This window comes from Oncorhynchus mykiss, chromosome 9, assembly GCF_013265735.2.
Source record: "Oncorhynchus mykiss isolate Arlee chromosome 9, USDA_OmykA_1.1, whole genome shotgun sequence".
NCBI lineage: Eukaryota > Metazoa > Chordata > Actinopteri > Salmoniformes > Salmonidae > Oncorhynchus > Oncorhynchus mykiss.
The window spans coordinates 67,355,509-67,379,411 of NC_048573.1; the positions used below are offsets into that span (position 1 = coordinate 67,355,509).

The 23,903-nt window shown below is 42.9% G+C and overlaps 1 protein-coding gene across 2 annotated transcripts in view; it reads right to left on the bottom strand.

The window, feature by feature from the left end:
* Window positions 1-23,903, bottom strand: part of LOC110531246 (adenylate cyclase type 6) — a 127,900-nt gene that overhangs the window by 27,747 nt on the left and 76,250 nt on the right. For both annotated transcript variants that reach the window (XM_036988784.1, XM_036988783.1), the window contains exon 4: window positions 2,597-2,746. In XM_036988784.1, coding sequence (XP_036844679.1) covers window positions 2,597-2,746 — 150 coding nt within the window. The remainder of the gene's footprint in view (window positions 1-2,596; window positions 2,747-23,903) is intronic.

Sequence of the window (23,903 nt, forward strand, 5' to 3'; positions counted from 1 at the left end):
AAAGAAAAGCACATTTTGTTGTCTATTAAAATAACAGAAATACAGAAATGCAGTGTAGACATTGTTAATGTTGTAAAAGACTATTGTTATAATGTTTCTGCCACCATATCTTACAGCAAAATAGAGCTTCTGGATATCAGGACAGCGAGCACTCACCTCGGATTAGACAAAGAGTTTTTCTTCAAAAAGCAGGACACAAAGGATGTACTTCGAACACCTGACAAGGCTAACATCCCCGTCATTGGGAAGAGAAAGAGACGCAGGTACAGAGGACACAGAGCGGGGTGCCTCGTAAGGACGCGCAGACGGTGAGTGGGAAAGCTGACGTTACCGTCAATATTACTTGCCAACATGCAATCATTGGACAATAAATTAGACGAGGTACGATCACGAATATCCTACCAAGGGGACATTGACAACTGTAATATCTTATGTTTCATGGAACTGTGGCTAAATTATGACATGGATATTCAGTTAGTGTGATATATGCCGCACTGGCTAGATAGAACAGCACACTCCGGAAAGACGAGGGGGGGGGGCATTCTGTGCATATTTGTAAACAACAGCTGGTGCGCGAAATCTAAGAAAATCTCTTGATTTTGCTCGCCTGAAGTAGAGTATCTTATGATAAGCTGTAGACCACACTACCGGGGACTTATTTAAATCATTTTTATCAATTTAAATCACCTTTACCTAATTTCTATCAACATGTTAAATGTGCAACCAGAGGGCAAAAAATGTAGATCACCTGTACTCCACACACAGACTGGAACATGTTGGAACACACAGAGACGCATACAAAGTTCTCCCTCGCCCTCCATTTGGTAAATCCAACCACAATTCTATCCTCCTGATTCCTGCTTACAAGCAAAAATTAAAGCAGGAAGCACCAGTGACTCAGTTTATAAAAAAATGGTCACATGAAGCAGATGCTAAGCTACAGGACTGTTTTGCTATCACAGACTGGAATATGTTCTGGGATTCCTCCGATGGCATTGAGGAGTACAACAGTCACTGACTTTATCAATAAGTGCATCGATGACGTCGTCCCCACAGTGACTGTATGTACAGTTGAAGTCATTTTTAAACCACTCCACAAGTCGGCAAGTCGGTTAGGACATCTACTTTGTGCATAACACAAGTAATTTTTCCAAAAATTGTTTAAAGACAGATTATTTCACTCAGCACAGCTGAAAACTGTTGTTCTGATTAAAGAAGCAATAAAACTGGCCTTCTTTAGACTAGTTGAGTATCTGGAGCATCAGCATTGGTGGATTTGAATTACAGGCTCAAAATGGCCAGAAACAAAGGACTTTCTTCTGAAACTCGTCAGTATTTTGTTGTTCTGAGAAATGCTAGAAATTGCCAAGAAGCTGAAGATCTCGTACAATGCTGTGTACTCCTCCCTTCACAGAACAGCGCAAACTGTCTATAACCAGAATAGAAAGAGGAGTGGGAGGCCCCGGTGCACAACTGAGCAAGAGGACAAGTACATTAGTGTCTAGTTTGAGAAACAGACGCCTCACAAGTCCTCAACTGGCAGCTTCATTAAATAGTACCTGCAAAACACCAGTCTCAACGTCAACAGTGAAGAGGAGACTCTGGGATGCTGGCCTTCTAGGCAGAGTTGAAAAAAGATTAAGATGGGCAAAATAACACATATACTGGACAGAGATATGGATTTTTCTTTTCAACTCTACCTAGAAGGCCAGTATCTCGGAGTCTCCTCTTCACAGTTGACATTGAGACGGGTGTTTGTCAGGTACTATTTAATGAAGCTGTCAGTTGAGGATGTGAGGCGTCTGTTTCTCAAACTAGACACTGTAATGTGTAATGTTTACTGTTCATTTTTATAGTTTATTTCACTTTTGTATATTATCTACTTCACTTGCTTTGGAAATGTTAACATATGATTCCCATGCCAATAAAGCCCCTTGAATTGAATTGAGAGAGAGATGATGTGGAGGGAGTGAGAGAGAAGCAGAGAGAGAGGGGGAGAAGCAGAGAGAGAGAGAATGTGAAGGGAGTGAGAGAGAAGCAGAGAGAGAGGGGGAGAAGCAGAGAGAGAGAGAGAATGTGAAGGGAGTGAGAGAGGGAGAGAGAAGCAGAGAGAGAGAGAATGTGAAGGGAGTGAGAGAGGGAGAGAGAAGCAGAGCGAGAGAGAGAGGGAGGATGTGGAAGGAGTGAGAGAGAGCGAGAGAGAGAGAGAGAGAGAGAGAGAGAGGGGGGGGGGGTGTGGAGGGACTGAGAGAGACAGAGAGAAGGAAAAGGCAGAGAGAAAAGCACTCAGTTCAACCCATTCCCTCTCATGTGTTTTTCATGCGTTTCACAGCTAGAAATCTCAATGAGTAACTACCATGCGAGTACCATTCATTCTTAGGAATACTGCATGGGAACATGGTAGAACATGAGAACATGGGGCATTCAGATATACTCTATACTGTTGACCCACAAAAATAAGAAAGCATATTTCGGTAAACAATTGTAATGGCTTGTGTAAGTGTGTGCTCCTCCTTGTGAATGTGTGTGTGTGTGTGTGTGTTTGTGTGTGTGTCATGCTTACATGCTTGTGTGTCTCTGTGTGTGTGTAGCCTACCTGTTGCTGGTTCTCTCTCTGCAGGTAGAGCCGGGCCTGGATGTACCCCCTGGTCTCCTGAAAGGCCTGTCTCTGAGACACCTCGGCAGGGTAGTGGGTACAGATACCTATCATGTTGGTACACAGGAAGACCAAAGCATTGGCACTCAGCTGGAGGAGTAAGATAGAGAGTGGGGGAGAGGAGAGAGAGAGAGTGGGGGAGAGGAGAGAGAGAGAGTGGGGGAGAGGAGAGAGAGAGAGAGTTGGGGAGATGAGAGAGAGAGAGTGGGGGAGAGGAGAGAGAGTGAGTGGGGGAGAGGAGAGAGAGAGAGTGGGGGAGAGGAGAGAGAGAGTGGGGGAGATGAGAGAGAGAGTGGGGGAGAGGAGAGAGAGAGTGGGGGAGAGGAGAGAGAGAGAGTGGGGGAGAGGAGAGAGAGAGAGTGGGGGAGAGGAGAGAGAGAGAGTGGGGGAGAGGAGAGAGAGAGTGGGGGAGATGACAAAGAGAGAGTGGGGGAGATGACAAAGAGAGAGTGGGGGAGAGGGGAGAGAGAGTGGGGGAGAGGAGAGAGAGAGAGTGGGGGAGAGGAGAGAGAGAGAGTGGGGGAGAGGAGAGAGAGAGTGGGGGAGAGGAGATAGAGAGAGTGGGGGAGAGGAGAGAGAGAGTGGGGGAGAGGGGAGAGAGAGAGAGAGAGTGGGGGAGAGGAGAGAGAGAGTGGGGGAGAGGAGAGAGAGAGAGTGGGGGAGAGGAGAGAGAGAGAGTGGGGGAGAGGAGAGAGAGAGTGGGGGAGAGGAGATAGAGAGAGTGGGGGAGAGGAGAGAGAGAGTGGGGGAGAGGAGATAGAGAGAGTGGGGGAGAGGAGAGAGAGAGAGTGGGGGAGAGGAGAGAGAGAGAGAGAGTTGGGGAGATGAGAGAGAGTGGGGGAGAGGAGAGAGAGTGAGTGGGGGAGAGGAGAGAGATAGAGTGGGGGAGAGGAGAGAGAGAGTGGGGGAGATGAGAGAGAGAGTGGGGGAGAGGAGAGAGAGAGAGTGGGGGAGAGGAGAGAGAGAGAGTGGGGGAGAGGAGAGAGAGAGTGGGGGAGAGGGAGAGAGAGAGTGGGGGAGAGGAGAGAGAGAGAGTGGGGGAGAGGAGAGAGAGAGTGGGGGAGATGAGAGAGAGAGAGTGGGGGAGAGGGGAGAGAGAGAGAGAGAGTGGGGGAGAGGAGAGAGAGAGAGTGGGGGAGAGGAGAGAGAGAGAGTGGGGGAGAGGAGAGAGAGAGAGTGGGGGAGAGGAGAGAGAGAGTGGGGGAGATGAGAGAGAGAGAGTGGGGGAGAGGAGAGAGAGTGAGTGGGGGAGAGGAGAGAGAGTGGGGGAGAGGAGAGAGAGAGGGGGAGATGAGAGAGAGAGTGGGGGAGAGGAGAGAGAGAGTGGGGGAGAGGAGAGAGAGAGAGTGGGGGAGAGGAGAGAGAGAGAGTGGGGGAGAGGAGAGAGAGAGAGTGGGGGAGAGGAGAGAGAGAGAGAGAGAGTGGGGGAGAGGAGAGAGAGAGAGTGGGGGAGAGGAGAGAGAGAGAGTGGGGGAGAGGAGAGAGAGAGAGTGGGGGAGAGGAGAGAGAGAGTGGGGGAGAGGAGATAGAGAGAGTGGGGGAGAGGAGAGAGAGAGTGGGGGAGAGGAGATAGAGAGAGTGGGGGAGAGGAGAGAGAGAGAGTGGGGGAGAGGAGAGAGAGAGAGAGAGTTGGGGAGATGAGAGAGAGAGAGTGGGGGAGAGGAGAGAGAGTGAGTGGGGGAGAGGAGAGAGATAGAGTGGGGGAGAGGAGAGAGAGAGTGGGGGAGATGAGAGAGAGAGTGGGGGAGAGGAGAGAGAGAGAGTGGGGGAGAGGAGAGAGAGAGAGTGGGGGAGAGGAGAGAGAGAGTGGGGGAGAGGAGAGAGAGAGAGTGGGGGAGAGGAGAGAGAGAGAGTGGGGGAGAGGAGAGAGAGAGTGGGGGAGATGAGAGAGAGAGAGTGGGGGAGAGGGGAGAGAGAGAGAGAGAGTGGGGGAGAGGAGAGAGAGAGAGTGGGGGAGAGGAGAGAGAGAGAGTGGGGGAGAGGAGAGAGAGAGAGTGGGGGAGAGGAGAGAGAGAGAGTGGGGGAGAGGAGAGAGAGAGTGGGGGAGAGGAGATAGAGAGAGTGGGGGAGAGGAGAGAGAGAGCGGGGGAGAGGAGATAGAGAGAGTGGGGGAGGAGAGAGAGAGAGTGGGGGAGAGGAGAGAGAGAGAGTTGGGGAGAGGAGAGAGAGGAGACAAATGTTACTTTATTGAGATACCCTTACATACTTAACTTCCCTTCATGAGAGAGAGAGAGAGAGAGGGGGGATAGAGAGAGAGAGAGAGAGAGAGAGAGAGAGAGAGAGATGGTTTTTCAAAAGTCATCATTCTTGAGATGTCTTATAGGCTATAAATTGGGATGTCTATACATTTCTCAGAAAATCTATACATTTCCTGGAATATCTATACACAATCTTCGCACTGGTAAATGTACAGATTAACAGGGAAATCTACTTTGAACAAAAATATAAACGTAATATATGGATTTCACATGACTGGGAATACAGATATGCATCTATTGGTCAAAAACAAGATAGGGGTGTGGATCAGAAAACCAGTCAGTATCTGGTGTGACCACCATTTGTCTCAAGCAATGCAACACATCTCCTTCACATAGAGTTGATCAGGCTGTTGATTGTGGCCTGTGGAATGTTGTCCCACTCCTCCTCAATAGCTGTGCGAAGTTGCTGGATATTTTAGTGGCAACTGGAACGTGCTGTTGTACACATCGATCCGGAGCATTCCAAATATGCTCAATGGGTGACATGTCTGGTGAGTATGCAGGCCATGCAAGAACTGGGACAAGAACTGGGACATTTTCAGCTTCCAGGAATTGTGTACAGATCCTTGCGGCATGGGGCCATGCATTAACATGACGTGATGGCAGCGGATGAACGGCGCGACAAATGGGCCTCAGGATCTCATCACGGTACCTCTGTGCATTAAATTGCCATAGATAGAATACAAATTGTGTTCGTTGTCCTGCCCATACCATAACCCCACCTTCACCATGGGGGTACTCTGTTCACAACATTTACATCAGCAAACCGCTTGCCCACACAACACCAGAAACGCTAATTGCACGCTCCCTCAAAACATGCACATTTTAGAGTGGCCTTTTATTGTTCCCTGCACAAGGTGCACCTGTGTAATGATCATGCTGTTTAATCATCTTCTTGATATGACACCTGTCAGGTGGATGGATTATGTTGGCAAAGGAGAAATGCTCACTAACAGGGATGTAAACAAATGTGGGCACAACATTTGAGAGAAACAAGCGTTTTGTGCGTTTGGAACATTTCTGGTATCTTTTACTTCAGCTCATGAAACATGGGACCAACACTTTACATGTTGCGTTTATATTTTTGTTCAGAATAAATATTGGGATGCAACCCAAGACTATCTCTGGTCTAGCCCTCCCTCCGTTTCTTATTCTGTTTCTAACATTAGTGTGAAAGGATTCAATAAAACAATGCCGTGGCCTAGTCTCTGCCTCTGGAGAACGTTGTACAATCAACTGCTTCCAACATGGCTTCTAATCCGGCCTACTGCTCTTTCAGCATTCTGTCTCCTACCATTCACCTCTATCCAATAAACAGACAAAATATATATCTTTTTTAAGATAATACAAAGACATGGGGACAGAGACAAACAGAGAAGGCCCAAGTTTCCTCCTTACTCCAGTATTCCTCCGTACAGAGAGACATTGGTGACAGATAGAGAAGGGGATCACTGATCCTTGCACTGTGCAGATACTCTTTAGCTTATATTTGTGGATGCTAATGCTAAGGCTTGTGTTTTGAGACACAGCAGTGGGGAAGAGACTAGGCCAATGCAAATTGTACACGAGCACATTGTAGCAACACGCCACAGAACAACACAACCACATTAAAGGCTTACTGTATATCCATTGGCTGGCTAAAATTAAGTGGAGTGGTTTAGCCTGCAGTTATCTTAGACTAACACAACAGCATTAGGCTAATATCCATGGGCTAGTGAAAGTTAAGTTTAGATATCTTGCAGTAAGTTTAGTGAGGTTGTTGACCTCTAGAACATTCCCTTCTTCCACACACACACCCACTCTCTCTCTTTCTCTTCCATTCAGGCAACAAGCCAGTGTCTGTTAGGGATTTTGTCCTTATTCAATGGTTTACACACAACACACACAATGACTACAGGGCTCTGGGTTTCCCCCTTTCCCTGCGTGTGTGTGCGCGCACACACACACCCACACATGCACGCACGCACACACGCACGCACGCACGCACACACACACACACCAAATCCTGGGAAAATAGCTTGACCCCTGACCAGTGGACAGACTGTTTCCTATGAAGATTATACCATCAATAATGAGAAAAGGACAGACTGAGTCTCATAGGCTGGATGAAGCACACCGTGTAACAGACAGATGGCCATGATGTTGTCTGATGGAGGTTTAATAACTAGGACATTACCTCTATTGACTGACTGGTGTGTTCTGCATTCTAGACCAGGTCCATAGAAGTTCTAAGGCCATTACTTCTACATAGATTGTGCTGTCCTTAGAACAACATTCCCCAACATGTAGCACTTATGCAACTAAATCAATCACACATGGATAACCAGTGGTGTTCTCTGTTCTCCTCAGACCAACATTCTAGAACAGTTGGTTTTAACAGACAAGGTTCCAGAACAGTTGGTTTTGCTTAAATATTTCAACTAAATAAATCAATCACACATGGAAGTACTGTATGTAGCACTCAATAACCAGGAATGCATTGTGCTCAAAGTTCAGAGTGTAATACAATACATTGCATTCCTCTTTAGATGGATGGATAGTATGCCTGCCTTACTTGACAAATTATCTCCAACTTCAATATCAGTACCAGCATATGTAAGTTGAAGCTGGTATGTGCCAAACCTGTGCGTGTATCTGTGCATTCGTCTGTGCATACACACACGTACACACACTCGAGTGTTTGTGTGAAGATGATAGGTTGGAGTGTTTGTGTAGATGGTAGGTTGGAGTGTTTGTGTGAAGATGATAGGTTGGAGTGTTTGTGTGAAGATGATAGGTTGGAGTGTTTGTGTGAAGATGATAGGTTGGAGTGTTTGTGTGAAGATGATAGGTTGGAGTGTTTGTGTGAAGATGATAGGTTGGAGTGCTTGTGTGAAGATGAAAGGTTGGAGTGTTTGAAGATGATAGGTTGAAGTGTTTGTGTGAAGATGATAGGTTGGAGTGTTTGTGTGAAGATGATAGGTTTGAGTGTTTGTGTGAAGATGGTAGGTTGGAGTGTTTGTGAAGATGGTAGGTTGGAGTGTTTGTGAAGATGATAGGTTGGAGTATTTGTGAAGATGGTAGGTTGGAGTGTTTGTGAAAATGATAGGTTGGAGTATTTGTGAAGATGATAGGTTGGAGTGTTTGTGAAGATTACAGGTTGGAGTGTTTGTGAAGATGATAGGTTGGAGTGTTTGTGAATATTATAGGTTGGAGTGTTTGTGTGAAGATGATAGGTTGGAGTGTTTGTGAAGATGGTAGGTTGGAGTGTTTGTGAATATTATAGGTTGGAGTGTTTGTGTGAAGATGATAGGTTGGAGTGTTTGTGAAGATGGTAGGTTGGAGTGTTTGTGAATATTATAGGTTGGAGTGTTTGTGTGAAGATGATAGGTTGGAGTGTTTGTGAAGATGGTAGGTTGGAGTGTTTGTGAAGATTACAGGTTGGAGTGTTTGTGAAGATGATAGGTTGAAGTGTTTGTGTGAAGCTGATAGGTTGGAGTGTTTGTGAAGATGATAGGTTGGAGTGTTTGTGAAAATGGTAGGTTGGAGTGTTTGTGAAGATGATAGGTTGAAGTGTTTGTGTGAAGCTGATAGGTTGGAGTGTTTGTGTGAAGATGATAGGTTGTAGTGTTTGTGAAGATGGCACGTTGGAGTGTTTGTGAAAATGGTAGGTTGGAGTGTTTGTGAAGATGATAGGTTGAAGTGTTTGTGTGAAGCTGATAGGTTGGAGTGTTTGTGTGAAGATGATAGGTTGTAGTGTTTGTGAAGATGGTAGGTTGGAGTATTTGTGAAGATGATAGGTTGGAGTGTTTGTGAAGATTACAGGTTGGAGTGTTTGTGAAGATGATAGGTTGGAGTGTTTGTGAAGATGATAGGTTGGAGTGTTTGTGAAGATGGTAGGTTGGAGTGTTTGTGAAGATGCATGTTGGAGTGTGTGTGAAGATGGTGGGTAGGAGTGTTTGTGAAGATGGTAGGTTGGAGTGTTTGTGAAGATGGCAGCTTGGAGTGTGTGTGAAGATGGTAGGTTGGAGTGTGTGTGAAGATGGTAGGTTGGAGTGTTTGTGAAGATGGCATGTTGGACTGTTTGTGAAGATGGTAGGTTGGACTGTTTGTGAAGATGGTAGGTTGGATTGTTTGTGAAGATGGCAGGCTGGAATGCTCTCCTCTCCACAGTGTCAGTAGATATGAAAGGAGGTTTACAGTGTATACATAGATACAGGACCTGTGTTTTGACTACAGACAGAGGCAGTCTAACAACCTGACCCTGTACTCTGAACCAAAGTGTGTATGTGTGCCCGTGCGTGTGTGTACAAAATATCTATCTACCATCTCAAAACAGTGTCAGCAACAACTCAACTCCAGTATTTAATTGCTGTACTATAGGTAACTGCCAAAATAAATGAAACACTTGAGTAAATGAGGGATACAAAGTATATTGAAAGCAGGTGCTTCCACACGTGTGATTCCTGAGTTAATTAAGCAATTAACATCCCATCACGCATAGGGTCATGTATGAAAATAACCAATTGCACATTATTTTGGCTACGATGGCTAGAAGAAGAGATGGCTAGAGTTCCAGACACAGTTACCTACATGTGTGAATGTTGAACCAAACAAATTATCTTCAGGACAATATACACATCAGTACACTATATACACTATATAAACATCAGTACACTATATACAATATACACATCAGTACACTATATACACATCAGTACACTATATACAATATACACATCAGTACACTATATACAATATACACATCAGTACACTATATACACTATACACATCAGTACACTATATACAATATACACATCAGTACACTATATACACATCAGTACACTATATACACTATACACATCAGTACACTATATAAACATCAGTACACTATACACATCAGTACACTATATACACATCAGTACACTATATAGACTATACACATCAGTACACTATATACACTATACACCTCAGTATACTATATACACTATACACATGAGTACACGATACACTATACACATCAATACACTATATACACGATATACACTATATACATCAGTATACTATATACACTATACACACCAGTACACTATATACACTATACACATCAGTACACTATATTCAATATACACATCAGTACACTATATACACTATACACCTCAGTACACTATATACACTATACACCTCAGTACACTATATACATCAGTATACTATATACAATATACACATCAGTACACTATATACAATATACACATCAGTACACTATATACACTATACACATAAGTACACTATATACACTATACACCTCAGTACACTATATACACTATACACATCAGTATACTATATACACTATATACATCAGTAGACTATATACACTATACACATCAGTACACTATATACACTATACACATCAATATACTATATACACTATACACAGCAGTACACTATATACACTATATACATCAGTACACTATAGACAATATACATATCAGTACACTATATACACTATATACATATCAGTACACTATATACACTATACACATCAGTACACTATATACACTATACACATCAGTATACTATATACACTATATACATCAGTACACTATATACACTATACACCTCAGTATACTATATACACTATATACATCAGTACACTATAGACAATATACATATCAGTACACTATATACACTATATACATATCAGTACACTATATACACTATACACATCAGTACACTATATACACTATACACATCAGTATACTATATACACTATATACATCAGTACACTATATACACTATACACCTCAGTATACTATATACACTATATACATCATTACACTATATACAATATACATATCAGTACACTATATACACTATATACATATCAGTACACTATATACACTATATACATCAGTACACTATATACACTATACACATCAGTATACTATATACACTATACACATCAGTATACTATATACACTATATACATCAGTAGACTATATACACTATACACATCAGTACACTATATACACTATACACATCAATATACTATATACACTATACACAGCAGTACACTATATACACTATACACAGCAGTACACTATATACACTATACACATCAGTATACTATATACACTATATACATCAGTACACTATATACACTATACACCTCAGTATACTATATACACTATATACATCAGTACACTATATACACTATACATATCAGTACACTATATACACTATACACATCAGTATTCTCTGTCAACTAGCTGTAGGCTAAACATTCATGAGCCTTACCGCCGCTGGGACAAAGTATCGTTTGGCTCTATTTCTCTGGTGCCATGTAAGATCTCCTGTAGGGGTGAAGCTCAAACTCCATCAGTACCTTGCAGGCTTTTGTGATGGCTCTTATATCATAAAAGACCTCTAGACTGGTCTGCTTGAACCCTAGCATCTAGCAATTCTTCTCAACATATTTCTCTGAGAGACATTAGCATTGACTATTGTTACATTTTTCCTTACATTTTTCCTGAAGTCGATGTGCATCTCTTTGGTCTTTTCTGTGTTGAGCACTAAGTGAGAGTCATCACACCACTTCACAAATTCCTCCAAGACTGACCAGTGCTCCTCCTCCTCCTCATGCTGGATTAGACTGTCCCGTGCTCCTCCTCCTCATGCTGGAGTAGACTGACCAGTGCTCTTCCTCATGCTGGATTAGACTGTCCCGTGCTCCTCCTCCTCATGCTGGAGTAGACTGACCAGTGCTCCTCCTCATGCTGGAGTAGACTGACCAGTGCTCCTCCTCATGCTGGAGTAGACTGACCAGTGCTCCTCCTCATGCTGGAGTAGACTGACCAGTGCTCCTCCTCATGCTGGAGTAGACTGACCAGTGCTCTTCCTCATGCTGGAGTAGACTGACCAGTGCTCTTCCTCATGCTGGAGTAGACTGACCAGTGCTCCTCCTCATGCTGGAGTAGACTGACCAGTGCTCTTCCTCATGCTGGAGTAGACTGACCAGTGCTCCTCCTCATGCTGGAGTAGACTGACCAGTGCTCCTCCTCATGCTGGAGTAGACTGACCAGTGCTCTTCCTCATGCTGGAGTAGACTGACCAGTGCTCCTCCTCATGCTGGAGTAGACTGACCAGTGCTCCTCCTCATGCTGGAGTAGACTGACCAGTGCTCCTCCTCATGCTGGAGTAGACTGACCAGTGCTCCTCCTCCTCATGCTGGAGTAGACTGACCAGTGCTCTTCCTCATGCTGGAGTAGACTGACCAGTGCTCTTCCTCATGCTGGAGTAGACTGACCAGTGCTCCTCCTCATGATGGAGTAGACTGACCAGTGCTCTTCCTCATGCTGGAGTAGACTGACCAGTGCTCCTCCTCATGCTGGAGTAGACTGACCAGTGCTCCTCCTCATGCTGGAGTAGACTGACCGGTGCTCCTCCTCATGCTGGAGTAGACTGACCAGTGCTCCTCCTCATGCTGGAGTAGACTGACCAGTGCTCCTCCTCATGCTGGAGTAGACTGACCAGTGCTCCTCCTCATGCTGGAGTAGACTGACCGGTGCTGTGTTGTCTGAAAACTTTATCAGGTGTCTACCAGGGCAGGAGCTTTTACAGTCATTGGTGATGTACAACAATGTAGAAATCACACAGCCTTGAGGAGATTCCATGCTAGTGGTGTGCTTGTCCGACATCCACTGCCCCACCTTGACCTGCTGTGTCCTATTGCTAAGGAAATCAAGGATCCACAGCGCCAGGCCTCCATCTAATGATAATTGTACATCAGTCTCTGGGCTAAGGTGGAGGTCTGGATTGTATTAAATGTTGAAGAGACATCAACAAATACATGGCATCTGGCTCCCTCTAAGCCAGTGGTCACCGACCGGTCGATCGCGATCAGATGGTCAATCTCCAAGGCATTCCTAGTTGGTCACCAAACATTTCTGTTAAAAAACTATGATAAAGCCTTGCATTCCTATTTTTTGATTGAATATTTGCGCTGTTGTATTCCCATTTTGTGTTCCCATGTTTGAAGGTAGAACTCTGCCTATCCTGCAGGACCAGAAAGCAAATCCTCGAGCCATAGACTGTAAAAAGAAGCTTTGAACGCACATCAAAGTTGATACTGTGAGATTTCAAAACTTTTAAAACCATGACTAGAAAGAGACTCAACAAATACAGCAAAGAACTGCTGTTTTTATAAGTAGTGTAAGTTCATGTTTAAGTTGTTATTCAGCATTGTCAACACTTGGTTCAAAACTTTTATAAGTCATAAAATTTGTGTTCTCCCTACTTCCACTCAAGCTACAACCAGCACTGCTGCTGCAATGAATGAGTATAGCAAACGTTTTCAGATAAGCTTGAGTTGCCTTTTTTAATATCATTGAATATTTAACTTTCTCTGGTCATAGGAGTAACAACATGAATTGGTGCATAAGGCAGAACTAATGCAGTGCGACTTGAGTTTCGATGTAAGCTGGAAGACTGTGTCCCCTCTTCTCAGTGGAGGGAAGTAGAGCAGAGGGACAGTGAGTCGGGTGAGAGGCAGCCTAACCGATTTTGAAAAGGTTGGTGACCACTGCTCTAGGTGCTTGTAGATAAGGATCAGTTGAGTAAGGATGGCATCATCAACCTTGTAGATAAGGTTCAGTGGAATAAGGACAGCATCATCAGTAGAGTAAGGATGGCATCATCAACCTTGTAGATAAGGTTCAGTAGAGTAAGGATGGCATCATCAACCTTGTAGATAAGGTTCAGTAGAGTAAGGATGGCATCATCAACTTTGTAGATAAGGTTCAGTAGAGTAAGGATGGCATCATCAACCTTGTAGATAAGGTTCAGTAGAGTAAGGATGGCATCATCAACTTTGTAGATAAGGTTCAGTAGAGTAAGGATGGCATCATCAACCCCCCTGCCAGTCGTATAGGCAAACTGAAGGGGATCAAGGTGCTGCTGGGTAGAGTGAAGGAGGAGTTTTTTTGACAATCTTCTCAAAGCACTTCATAAGCAGGGATGTTAATTACAGATGGGTTTGTTGAGGTAGGGATTTGCTTTTCCATAACATAGGTGCATGTTGCTGATCCAAAGTAAATAAAATAGAAAATAGCAGCCAGTTGCTCTGCACAGTAAGTAATTTGCAAGTAATTTGCCATGTTAAGTCCCGAGCCTGGGCTCGAACCCAGAACCTCTAGTGGTACAGCTAGCACTTAGACCACTGCACCACTCAGGAGGCCCATGCAGTCTCCTCGGAACAGTTGATGTTGAGATGTGTCTGTTACTTGAACTTCATGCAGCATTTATTGGGCTGCAATTTCTGAGGCTGATAATTCTAATGAACTTATCCTCTGCAGCAGAGGTAACTCTGGGTCTTCCTTTCCTGTGGCAGTCCTCATGAAAGTCAGTTTCATCACAGCCTAGAAGGCCAGCATCCCGGAGTCGCCTCTTCACTGTTGACGTTGAGACTGGTGTTTTGCGGGTACTATTTAATGAAGCTGCCAGTTGAGAACTACTCTAATGTACTTGTCTTCTTGCTCAGTTGTGCACCGGGGCCAGTTTGCGCTGTTCTGTGAAGGGAGTAGTACACAGCGTTGTACCAGCTCTTTAGTTTCTTGGCAATTTCTAGCATGGAATAGCCTTAATTTCTCAGAACAAGAATAGAGTTTCTGAAGAAAGTTATTTGTTTCTGCCCATTTTGAGCCTGTAATCGAATCCACAAATGCTGATGCTCCAGATACTCAACTAGTCTAAAGAAGGCAAGTTGTATTGCTTCTTTAATCAGAACAACAGCTTTCAGCTGTGCTAACATAATTGCAAAAGGGTTTTCTAATTTTTTTAAAACGATAAACTTGGATTAGCTAACACAATTTGCCATTGGAACACAGGAGTGATGGTTGCTGATAATAGGCCTCTGTACGCCTATCTAGATATTCCATAGGAAAAAAATGCCCGTTTTCAGCTACAATAGTCATTTACAACATTACCAATGTCTATACTGTATTTTTGATCAATATGATGCTATTTTAAATGGTCAAAAAATGTGCTTTTCTTTAAAAAACAAAGATATTTCTAAGTTACCCCACACTTTTGAACGGAAGTGTATATACAGTGCCTTGCGAAAGTATTCGGCCCCCTTGAACTTTGCAACCTTTTGCCACATTTCAGGCTTCAAACATAAAGATATAAAACTGTATTTTTTTGTAAAGAATCAACAAGAAGTGGGACACAATCATGAAGTGGAACGACATTTATTGGATATTTCAAACTTTTTTAACAAATCAAAAACTGAAAAATTGGGCGTGCAAAATTATTCAGCTCCCTTAAGTTAATACTTTGTAGCGCCACCTTTTGCTGCGATTACAGCTGTAAGTCGCTTGGGGTATGTCTCTATCAGTTTTGCACATCGAGAGACTGCATTATTTACCCATTCCTCCTTGCAAAACAGCTCGAGCTCAGTGAGGTTGGATGGAGAGCATTTGTGAACAGCAGTTTTCAGTTCTTTCCACAGATTCTTGATTGGATTCAGGTCTGGACTTTGACTTGGCCATTCTAACACCTGGATATGTTTATTTTTGAACCATTCCATTGTAGATTTTGCTTTATGTTTTGGATCATTGTCTTGTTGGAAGACAAATCTCCGTCCCAGTCTCAGGTCTTTTGCAGACTCCATCAGGTTTTCTTCCAGAATGGTCCTGTATTTGGCTCCATCCATCTTCCCATCAATTTTAACCATCTTCCCTGTCCCTGCTGAAGAAAAGCAGGCACAAACCATGATGCTGCCACCACCATGTTTGACAGTGGGGATGGTGTGTTCAGCTGTGTTGCTTTTATGCCAAACATAACGTTTTGCATTGTTGCCAAAAAGTTCAAATTTGGTTTCATCTGACCAGAGCACCTTCTTCCACATGTTTGGTGTGTCTCCCAGGTGGCTTGTGGCAAACTTTAAACAACACTTTTTATGGATATCTTTAAGAAATGGCTTTCTTCTTGCCACTCTTCCATAAAGGCCAGATTTGTGCAATATACGACTGATTGTTGTCCTATGGACAGAGTCTCCCACCTCAGCTGTAGATCTCTGCAGTTCATCCAGAGTGATCATGGGCCTCTTGGCTGCATCTCTGATCAGTCTTCTCCTTGTATGAGCTGAAAGTTTAGAGGGACGGCCAGGTCTTGGTAGATTTGCAGTGGTCTGATACTCCTTCCATTTCAATATTATCGCTTGCGCAGTGCTCCTTGGGATGTTTAAAGCTTGGGAAATCTTTTTGTATCCAAATCCGGCTTTAAACTTCTTCACAACAGTATCTCGTACCTGCCTGGTGTGTTCCTTGTTCTTCATGATGCTCTCTGCGCTTATAACGGACCTCTGAGACTATCACAGTGCAGGTGCATTTATACGGAGACTTGATTACACACAGGTGGATTGTATTTATCATCATTAGTCATTTAGGTCAACATTGGATCATTCAGAGATCCTCACTGAACTTCTGGAGAGAGTTTGCTGCACTGAAAGTAAAGGGGCTGAATAATTTTGCACGCCCAATTTTTCAGTTTTTGATTTGTTAAAAAAGTTTGAAATATCCAATAAATGTCGTTCCACTTCATGATTGTGTCCCACTTGTTGTTGATTTTTCACAAAAAAATACAGTTTTATATCTTTATGTTTGAAGCCTGAAATGTGGCAAAAGGTCGCAAAGTTCAAGGGGGCCGAATACTTTCGCAAGGCACTGTATAAACAATTCGTGAGGCATGTAAAAGGGTTAGCAGGTCAACGTCTGTAGTTCAAGGGGCGCTCTCTTACCACAACGGATTTGCACTACTGGTCCCTGATAAGTAAACAGACACCTCCATCGTTATGTTTCCAGTAGCAGGGAAATCCTGTCTGATCATAGTGAAACCAGCGGGCTCCTCTTTGCTGTTAGGCACTCGATGATCCAGCCAGGACGCAGGCATCCTGTACTCATACAGGTAGTGCCGGTTATCCATCAGCTAGTCCGCTTTCACCCTCAAGGATTGGGCGTTGATTAGCAGAGTAGTCAGTAAGGGAAGTTTATTCCTCATCGCTTTCAATCTCCTCCAGATACCCCTCACTTCCCTCGCTTGTGTTTGAAAGTTGTCTTGTGATTTGTTATTTCAGGAAGTCTTGAATAAAATCCACCACTGGGCTATCCAGCCAGTATCTCTGCTATAGTCCTGGACCCTGCTCCCTCCAGCATTTCCATAGTTGAGTCCATTTGGGCTTGCAAAAATGCTTAAAATTATCAGGATCATTCCATAGCTCTACAACTTTGTTGCTATAATTAAACATTGGCGATCAAGTAGAGAGGATAAAACATCACACTAAAAACACTAAAAAAAACAAGACGACAAATGCACACACATAAGTCGTGGGTCACCGCTGCCCGGAAGAACGTATCAACTCTTCTCTCAAGTCTTAGATGAAAGTTGTTTAACTCAAGGGTCGGGCATTTGAAAATAATTTAAACATTAGCATAAAGTGAGGAGCTCCACAGGAGAGTATGATATATACCATTATAATATATACCATAATGAATTAAACCATAATAATATATACCATTATATATATACCATTATATATATATATATATATACCATTATATATATATATACCATTACATATATACACCATTATAATATATACCATTATAATATATACCATAATGAATTAAACCATAATAATATATACCATTATATATATATACCATTATATATATATATATACCATTACATATATACACCATTAGAATATATACCATTATAATATATACCATTATAAAATATACCATTATATATATATACCATTACATATATACACCATTATACTATTTACCACAATGAATTAAACCATTATAATATATACCATTATATATATATATATATATATACCATTATAATATATACCATAATGAATTAAACCATTATAACATATACCATTATGATATATACCATTATGATGTATGCCATTATGATAAATACCATTATAATAGACACCATTATAATATATACCATTATGATATATACCATTATGATAAATACCATTATAATATATACCATTATGATAAATACCATTATAATATATACCATTATGATATATACCATTATGATAAATACCATTATAATACACTGCTCAAAAAAATAAAGGGAACACTAAAATAACACATCCTAGATCTGAATGAATGAAATGTTCTTATTAAATACTTTTTTCTTTACATAGTTGAATGTGCTGACAACAAAACCACACAAAAATGATCAATGGAAATAAAATGTATCAACCCATGGCGGTCTGGATTTGGCGTCACACTCAAAATTAAAGTGGAAAACCACACTACAGGCTGATCCAACTTTGATGTAATGTCCTTAAAACAAGTCAAAATTAGGCTCAGTAGTGTGTGTGGCTTCCACGTGCCTGTATGACCTCCCCACAACGCCTGGGCATGCTCCTGATGAGGTGGCGGATGGTCTCCTAAGGAATCTCCTCCCAGACCTGGACTAAAGCATCCGCCAACTCCTGGACAGTCTGTGATGCAACGTGGCGTTGGTGGATGGAGTGAGACATGATGTCCCAGATGTGCTCAATTGGATTCAGGTTTGGGGAACAGGCCAGTCCATAGCATCAATGCCTTCCTCTTGCAGGAACTACTGACACACTCCAGCCACATGAGGTCTAGCATTGTCTTGCATTAGGAGGAACCCAGGGCCAACCACACCAGCTTATGGTCTCACAAGTGGATCTCATCTCGGTACCTAATGGCAGTCAGGCTACCTCTGGCGAGCACATGGAGGGCTGTGCGGGCTCCCAAAGAAATGCCACCCCACACCATGACTGACCCACCGCCAAACCAGTCATGCTGGAGGATGTTGCAGGAAGCAGAACGTTCTCCACGGCGTCTCCAGACTCTGTCACGTCTGTCACATGTGCTCAGTGTGAACCTGCTTTCATCTGTGAAGAGCACAGGGCGCCAGTGGCGAATTTGCCAATCTTGGTGTTCTCTGGCAAATGCCAAACGTCCTGCACGGTGTTGGGCTATAAGCACAACCCCCATCATAATTGGTCGACCTCTAGTTAGGACATCTACTTTGTGCACGGCACAAGTCATTTTTACTACAATTGTTTACAGACAGATTATTTCACTTATAACTAACTCACTATATCACAATTCCAGTGGGTCAGAAGTTTACATACACTAAGGCGACTGTGCCTTTAAAGAGCTTGAAAAATTGCAGAAAATTATTTAATGGCTTTAGAATCTTCTGATAGGCTAATTGGCATAATTTGAGTCAATTGGAGGTGTACTTGTGGATGTATTTCAAGGTCTACCTTTAAACTCAGTGCCCCTTTGCTTGACATCATGAGAAAATCAAAAGAAATCAGCCAAGACCTCAGACATTTTTTTGTAGACCTCCACAAGTCTGGTTCATCCTTCGGACCAATTTCCAATCTCCTTGGGAGCAATTGCTCAGAAAGGAGACGCGCTCTGTCTCCTAGAGATGAAGTACTTTGGTGCGAAAAGTGCAAATCAATCCCAGAACAACAGCAAAGGACCTTGTGAACATGCTGGAGGAAACAGCTACAAAAATATGTATATCCACAGTAAAACGAGTCATATATCGACATAACCTGAAAGGCCGCTCAGAAAGGAAGAAGCCACTGCTCCAAAACCGCCATAAAAAAGCCAGACTACGGTTTGCATCTGTACATGGGTACTTTTTGGAGAAATGTCCTCTGGTTTGATGAAACAAAAATAGACCTGTTTGGCCATAATGACCATCGTTATGTTTGGAGGAAAAAGGGGGGGGGGCTTGCAAGCCGGAGAACACCATCCCAACCGTGAAGCACGGGGGTGGCAGCATCATGTTGTGGGGGTGCTTTGCTGCAGTAGGGACTGGTGCACTTCACAAAATAGATGGCTTCATGAGGTAGGACAATTATGTGGATATATTGAAGCAACATCTCAACACATCAGTCAGGAAGTTAAAGCTTGGTCGCAAATGGGTCTTCCAAATAGACAATGACCCCAAGCATACTTCCAAAGTTGTGGAAAAATGGCTTAAGGACAACAAAGTCAAGGTATTGGAGTGGCCATCACAAAGCCCTGACCTCAATCCTATAGAAAATGTGTGTGCAGGACTGAAAAAGCGTGTGCGATTAAGGAGGCCTACAAACCTGACTCAGTTACACCAGCTCTGTCAGGAGGAATGGGCCAAAATTCACCCAACTTATTGTGGGAAGCTTGTGGAAGGCTACCTGAAACGTTTGACCCAAGGCAATTGCTACCAAAAAAATGCTACCAAATACTATTTGAGTGTATGTAAACTTCTGACCCCCTGGGAATGTGATGAAAGAAATCAAATCTGAAATAAATAATTCCCTCTACTATTATTCTGTTTCACATTCTTAAAATAAAGAGGTGATTTTAACTGACCTAAGACAGGGAATTTTTATTAGGATTACATGTCAGGAATTGTGAAAAACTGAGTTGAAATGTATGTGGCTAAGGTGTATGCAAATTTCCAACTTCAACTGCACCATTATAATATATACCATTATATATATACCATTATAGCAGACACCTTTAATCTAAAGCAACTTAGTCATGCGTGCATACATATTTACCTATGGGTGGTTCTGGGAATGGAACCCATAGCAAGCGCCATGCTCTACTAACTGAGCTAAGGAGGACCTATGATATGACACTGATAAACTACACATCCTTCCAGAGCAGTGGGTCTTCATAAGAGGAACCCAACAGCAGACTCACTTTGGGTTTGTTCATTGCAGTGGTAATGTTAATGTAGCAATAGAGTGTTTCCATAGCTAGGGCTGACACCGGAGACTTGCGAAGAGCAGAATCAACAACCTCTGCATCATCAACACATTTGCTTTGTGTGTTAACCCATGTTCACAGTTAGCCATTGTTATGTAAATGCAAGCTGAAAAGTACCAATGGCCTCTCTTGGCCCCAAGTGAGAGCATGTCCAGAGTCCATGGCTCAGTGAGACCCCGGGAACCGGGCCGTGGAGGTGGAAGCACAAAATAATGGGCCTTTTTGGTAAAACACTGGGGTGAATCCTTAGTAGATATACATCACTACTACTGTACTGTATATCAGGCTCTGTGGTTATACTCTATACTGAACCATCTGTCACAAGAGCTACATAACACTATCATAGCCATGACATAACAGATGACATAGTCATGACACAATCCATAATGAGCTAGCCTTAAGCTCAGCCAGTCAGCTGATCCAGACGTGGGTTATGTCATGACAGAGAGTCACTACATTATGTGCAGACTCCAGACCTGGAGTGGTATTAAAACGTTTTCAGCGTTTCTCCCATCCCACCCAAATCGAATGAAACAACCAACCTTCAAATCAGTACATTTTGATTTTAACATCAACAAATAACCTTAAATTCATTACATTGTCATTACATATGATCTTATTAAGAGAACCAATAAAGACATGCATTTTGGTCAATAAAGTTTATTTTTAAAATTATCTTTCTTACTCCCATTAGAGGTTGCAACCCTGGCTTTGAATAGCACTGGTTTATTAGGAGGGAGATTCACTGGTTTATTGGGAGGGAGGTTCACTGGTTTATTAGGAGGGAGATTCAGTGGGTTTATTAGAAGGGAGATTCAGTAGTTTATTGGGAGGGAGATGCAGTGGTTTATTAGGAGGGAGATTCAGTGGTTTATTGGGAGGGAGATTCAGTGGGTTTATTAGGAGGGAGATTCAGTGGTTTATTAGAAGGGAGATGCAGTGGTTTATTAGGAGGGAGATTCAGTGGGTTTATTAGGAGGGAGATTCAGTGGTTTATTAGGAGGGAGATTCACTGGTTTATTGGGAGGGAGATTCAGTGGTTTATTAGAAGGGAGATTCAGTAGTTTATTGGGAGGGAGATGCAGTGGTTTATTAGGAGGGAGATTCAGTGGTTTATTGGGAGGGAGATTCAGTGGGTTTATTAGGAGGGAGATTCAGTGGTTTATTAGAAGGGAGATGCAGTGGTTTATTAGGAGGGAGATTCAGTGGTTTATTAGAAGGGAGATGCAGTGGTTTATTAGGAGGGAGATTCAGTGGTTTATTAGAAGGGATTTTCAGTGGTTTATTAGGAGGGAGGTTCACTGGTTTATTAGGAGGGAGATTCAGTGGGTTTATTAGGAGGGAGATTCAGTGGTTTATTAGGAGGGAGATTCACTGGTTTATTGGGAGGGAGATTCAGTGGTTTATTAGAAGGGAGATTCAGTAGTTTATTGGGAGGGAGATGCAGTGGTTTATTAGGAGGGAGATTCAGTGGTTTATTGGGAGGGAGATTCAGTGGGTTTATTAGGATGGAGATTCAGTGGTTTATTAGAAGGGAGATGCAGTGGTTTATTAGGAGGGAGATTCAGTGGTTTATTAAGAGGGAGATTCAGTGGCTTATTAGGAGGGAGGTTCACTGGTTTATTAGGAGGGAGATTCAGTGGTTTATTAGAAGGGATTTTCAGTGGTTTATTAGGAGGGAGGTTCACTGGTTTATTAGGAGGGAGATTCAGTGGTTTATTGGGAGGGAGATTCAGTGGTTTATTGGGAGGGAGATTCAGTGGTTTATTGGGAGGGAGATTCAGTGGGTTTATTAGGAGGGAGATTCAGTGGTTTATTAGAAGGGAGATGCAGTGGTTTATTCGGAGGGAGATTCAGTGGTTTATTAGAAGGGAGATGCAGTGGTTTATTAGGAGGGAGATTCAGTGGTTTATTAGAAGGGATTTTCAGTGGTTTATTAGGAGGGAGGCTCACTGGTTTATTAGGAGGGAGATTCAGTGGGTTTATTAGGAGGGAGATTCAGTGGTTTATTAGGAGGGAGATTCACTGGTTTATTGGGAGGGAGATTCAGTGGTTTATTAGAAGGGAGATTCAGTAGTTTATTGGGAGGGAGATGCAGTGGTTTATTAGGAGGGAGATTCAGTGGTTTATTGGGAGGGAGATTCAGTGGGTTTATTAGGAGGGAGATTCAGTGGTTTATTAGACGGGAGATGCAGTGGTTTATTAGGAGGGAGATTCAGTGGTTTATTAGAAGGGAGATGCAGTGGTTTATTAGGAGGGAGATTCAGTGGTTTATTAGAAGGGATTTTCAGTGGTTTATTAGGAGGGAGGTTCACTGGTTTATTAGGAGGGAGATTCAGTGGGTTTATTAGGAGGGAGATTCAGTGGTATATTAGGAGGGAGATTCACTGGTTTATTGGGAGGGAGATTCAGTGGTTTATTAGAAGGGAGATTCAGTAGTTTATTGGGAGGGAGATGCAGTGGTTTATTAGGAGGGAGATTCAGTGGTTTATTGGGAGGGAGATTCAGTGGGTTTATTAGGAGGGAGATTCAGTGGTTTATTAGGAGGGAGATTCAGTGGTTTATTAGGAGGGAGATTCAGTGGTTTATTAAGAGGGAGATTCAGTGGTTTATTGGGAGGGAGATTCAGTGAACCAGGGTCAATCTCTCAAACCTCAGTCCCTACATGGAACCAAGAGGAAAGGCCTTGGTGCTATCCCCCTCCGAAGCGCGCGTACACACACACACACACACACACACACACACACACACACACACACACACACACACACACACACACACACTCTAACTGGGGACACGGAGGCTGATCTTCAACAGCTGACCTTTTGGAGGCATCTGGAACTTTTGGAATCTAGTAAAGATATGAATGTCAGAGTCGCTCATTTCTGATTAGTCAGGAGGTCATAGTTCCTTATTTATGATTGGTCAGTCGGGAGGAGGCAGACCCTACTGTCTGGTGAGAAGGGCTGGTCAAAGCTGACCTATCCAAACCTAAGGAGGAAATGTTTTTTTCCCCCCAGGCTTGTTTAACAGACGTTTTACGATGATGTCCAACAGAATTCATTCAGAACAATACATCCACTAGGATGACAGTTATCAGCATATTATATTGACAGCAAGCTGAAAATAGAGAGAGAAAGAGAGATATAGAAAAGGAGAGAGAGAGAG